The sequence below is a fragment of the Augochlora pura genome, chromosome 7, assembly GCF_028453695.1.
Source record: "Augochlora pura isolate Apur16 chromosome 7, APUR_v2.2.1, whole genome shotgun sequence".
Lineage (NCBI taxonomy): Eukaryota > Metazoa > Arthropoda > Insecta > Hymenoptera > Halictidae > Augochlora > Augochlora pura.
Genome location: NC_135778.1, coordinates 31,293,499 through 31,297,704, shown reverse-complemented (window position 1 = coordinate 31,297,704; position 4,206 = coordinate 31,293,499). Strand labels below are relative to the sequence as shown.

The 4,206-nt window shown below is 38.9% G+C and overlaps 1 protein-coding gene across 1 annotated transcript; it reads left to right on the top strand.

Annotated features, from left to right (window-relative positions):
• On the top strand, positions 1-1,154 carry LOC144472843 (uncharacterized). Its single transcript, XM_078186247.1, has 2 exons — positions 1-327; positions 597-1,154. The coding sequence occupies exons 1-2, from the start codon at positions 1-3 to the stop codon at positions 1,152-1,154; spliced, it is 885 nt and encodes a 294-aa protein (XP_078042373.1).
• Positions 1,155-4,206: the final 3,052 nt, after the last annotated feature.

Below are 4,206 nucleotides of genomic sequence, written 5' to 3'. Positions count from 1 at the left end.
ATGAATTCGGTAGCAGCATGTCTGTTCGCTTTGTTGGTGGCTGCGGTTGCGGTGCACGCCGTGCCAGCTGGCAAGCTGGAGACCAAAACGGCCGAGTCCTCGGAGATCAGTCCCAAGGACCTCAACTTAGAGGATGCGAATGCTGAGAACAACAGGATGAAGAAGCAGGCATCCTTCTGCGTGGACATTCGTCCGGGCGCTGAGAATGGGCAGCAGATGTCTCAGCAGGTGCAACAGCCCCAGGTGGCGTCACAGGTGCAGACCTACAGCTTCCAGCAGCCCGCGCAGCCTATGCAGGCTTTGAATGTGTTCCAGGGACCACAACAGGTTCCTCAATTGGCTCCTCAGGTAGCAATTTCATCGTGTTTTCTAATTTACTGTGGCCCGTTTCGATGCATAAAGCCACCATGATCTGCATGCACTCTGATTTCGTGTTATATCTTGAGAATCGTGAGAGGTAGATAGAACAGGTGTCGAAAAAATTGGTTCCTTTTCGTAAAAGCTTGCATTTAGTAGATAAGCTTCAGCGTTAATTAAAAGTTTTTAAAAATTCGCACTGACGGAGCTTGTGGTTTGAAACTGTTCTTTATCCTCAGGCATACGTGGTGCCCCAGCAGTCGTTCATAGTGCCCCAGCAGGTGGTTCCCCAACAGGTGGTGCCCCAGCAGGTACTGCAACAGCAAGTGGTCCCTTCGCTGCACACCCTGCAGATTATCCAGCCATCCCAACCTTGCCCCCAAGAATCGAAAGTAGAGATCATAGAAAAGAGAGTCGAGGTCCCAGTACCCACATCAGCCCCCGAAGTGGTTACTGCTAAACCCCAGCCAGAGAGGATCGTGGTACCCCAGACTCAGGTGGTTGAGACCGTCAAGCTGGTCCCAGTGCCTCCAGTTTGCAAGGATAAACTGGTCGTCGTGCCCTCCAAGCCCATGGTGGTCGTTCCTGAGCCAACTATCGTCAAGGTGCCGCATTGCACTCATCAAGCCGAAGGGATCGTCTCCCAGTGCAACTGCAATCAACAGGCAATGAGGGCCGCCGCCATAGGACCTGTTGATCATGTGCATCAACATATGCACATGAGGGCTCATACCCATTCCATGCCCCTCGGCAAGATGATCACTGACTATCGTTTCCTGAAGGACACGAAAGCTTAGAGGTAGGTGAGAAAGTATATTAAGCATGGGCATTTCATAGGGACTTTGAAGCGTTAATCAACGCAAAGTATGCAATTAGGTAGATTTTTACGAATCTAGAGAATTTTGGTTTTATGGATTGGTAGCTGTCTGTGAGGACTCGTAAAGTGGTAGACAATACTGGTAGGTAATAGTTATTTTAAGTTCCCTAAGTCCAGGGAATTTTTGTTGTATAAATTAGTAGCTGTACGGAGTTACAGGGTGATAATGAATTCTGATAAATGTTCATCTTTTCTGATAAATGTTCTGAGGAATTTTTTATTTTTCCAAGATTTTCAGAAAGGCAGGCTAGGAAATTCTTCGTTTAGTTTACAAGATTCTCGATGTTGAATTTTAAGGGAAATTTTATAATCGCATCTGTTCTGAGTCTGATAAATGGTAGATTATGTTTGGACACTTTTATAGTATGACGCTATAAAATATTCTTACACTATAAAATTGAAATTCCTTTTCTTCTTCTACCAGATGTTTAAATAGACAGATTATTCGCGGGATTTGGACAACATTAAAAAATATTGAACAATCTTTCATGAATTGGTGATAGTTTAAGAGTATGTACATACAATGTTAGAGGCTAGGGAATTATTGCTTCAATTAATTCATGTAGCTCATGTCGAACAGAATTATTTAAAACTTCATTTTATTAATCGTGATTGCGTTTTATTAAACTTTCTGGGATTATTAAATAACAAATGTTAAGGATATTAAAAGAGAGAATTAAAGTAACGTTGCAAAATTCGTTATCCGATGAAAGAATAATAATTTCAATAATGTATAGATTATTTACCGCAGCCTCGTGAAATTGTGAAAATTAATTCCGGCTAATTCTCTGTATCGCAGACGAGCAATACACGTTGGATACTGATGACACTACAACGAACACGATGACGGTCGATATGTAGGACTCTAAAGTAGATTCCGATGTAAAGCGTCTGTACGCTCGTTGAGATCGAATAAAATGAAAAATCTGATGATATAATTTTGTTGTTCAGTCAGCTCAACAGCCATTGTGTCCCTATAATAAATCCTCTACAAACTAATTTAATTTCTCCGTCGGAAGTTTCCTCGCCAATATTTAAATCTTCGAACCGTCGATTTATTTTAAATTACGCATTTCCGATCGACGGCTTTTACGTGAGTTAATTACACGTCGTTTTAAATTACCGAACACTGTACAATTTATCTCGTTACGCTACAATTATATACTAATTATACATACGTCTTTAATTAAATAACGAACCGGTATACTTTTAATAGTGAATCGAATGGTTAATGCGATTTTAACATGCTCTCCACCCATTACTCCTTTTTAGTAATTTAAAAGAATCAGCAAAAGGAAATTATTGGCTCCATGCATATTGTTTTATATATTTTGTAACTTTTATATAAATTAATTTCAAACGATGGATAATTATATTATTTTATGATTTTGGTATATTTTATTTATAGAAGTTTAGCTGAATCGATTATTAAAAATTGAGGTAACCGTGTAGGTAAAAGCAAAAATTTTGGTTACGAAAAAATCGTTTTTAATTGTTTTTGACTATCGCATGATGCAATGTTCTATTTTTTTGTTAATGGATCCTGAGCGAAAACGATGCAATTTCCTTTGCTTATAATATATATACAATATCCGAATACTGAAATTTCTTTTTTATCTGGAGTATATAATTCATCACTTTGTCACCCATTATGCGCTGCATTGTCTCCAAAACTTTTTACGCGCCCATTCCGCTCGATGATATACTGGATGTACCAAAACTGAAGGATCTCAATTATAACACAATTTTAATTTCATATTCTTAATTTCATAGTCTTCGAAATTCTTTAAAATGTAGTTGTATTTCAATCGTGTACGAAAGTTAACAAACACTTTTACATTTTGACTGTATACATTATTGTGTTACCATAGTTTACATAAAAAGTAAAATAGTTTATCTTGCTACAGTTTGTGTATGGAAGAAAGTAGTTTATTTCACCGCAGTGTATGTATTAAAATTTTACATTACTAGTTTATTCTATTATAGGTTTTGTGTGAAGTATATTTCGCTATAGTTTATGTAAGGAATAAGCTAATTTATTTTGTTACGGGTATACATATGGAAGATTCTAGTTAATTTTAGTATAATTTACACAATAAGTGAATCGTTATATTATAAGATAAATCCATTTTATTATAATTTGCACATTAAGTGAACCAATTTATTCTGTTATAGATTATGCGTGAAACGATCTAGTTTATTTCACTGCTAGTTTATGTATGAAATAATCTAGTTCACTTTGCTATAGTTTACATATAGTAGAATTTAGTCCATTTCACTATAATCTGTATATCAAGTGAACAAGCTTAGAACACTAGTTTTGAATACTGGTTAGGAAATAATCTAGTTGATTATACTACAGTCATATGTACAGTATTTTTTTCTAGTTCACAAATATTGCAAAGAATACGGGATGTCTAATATGTCCTTTTGAGATTGCATAGGCAGTAAAAGTACATACTAGCGTAGCTTGTACATCCCGACCACCTGTGACGTCAGGTTTGATGATTATATCTCCGCGAAAAGAAAATGATCCGAATCAGAGTCCAGTGGTGTATATGTACACATCCCAAGGATGTAGCGACCACGCGACACAATCTCTCAATAGGAGCTCGGTCCCTAGATCGAGACGTTCGATCTCAATCCATAAAACCGCGTGTCACCGGTCTGGTTCATAACGCGTCACGGCTGTCTGGCCTCGAAAAGCGACGGAGAGGCTCTTCGGAATCGAGCAGATAGCACCGTAGGACCGCTGTCAGCCGGCAAAGACCGAGCACCCAGCGATCTATCATCCGCGATCCTCTCGTGGGAACGATTGTTAAAGAGTTTCGAATGGCGGCCGGCCATTTGCGATCGATGGCCCATCCACGCGCGAGCGCGATATCGGTTTTTCCACCTAGAATTAGTGTCTGGCTACATTCAACCCCTCCTATTTGACTCGACAGACTCCTCCTCCCTCCGTAAGAGACAAG

Coding starts and splice junctions, on each gene's coding strand:
- LOC144472843 (XM_078186247.1), top strand. CDS start 1: ATGAATTCGGTAGCAGCATGTCTGTTCGCTTTGTTGGTGGCTGCGGTT. Junction 328..596: donor TGTTCCAGGGACCACAACAG/GTTCCTCAATTG, acceptor CTTTATCCTCAG/GCATACGTGGTGCCCCAGCA.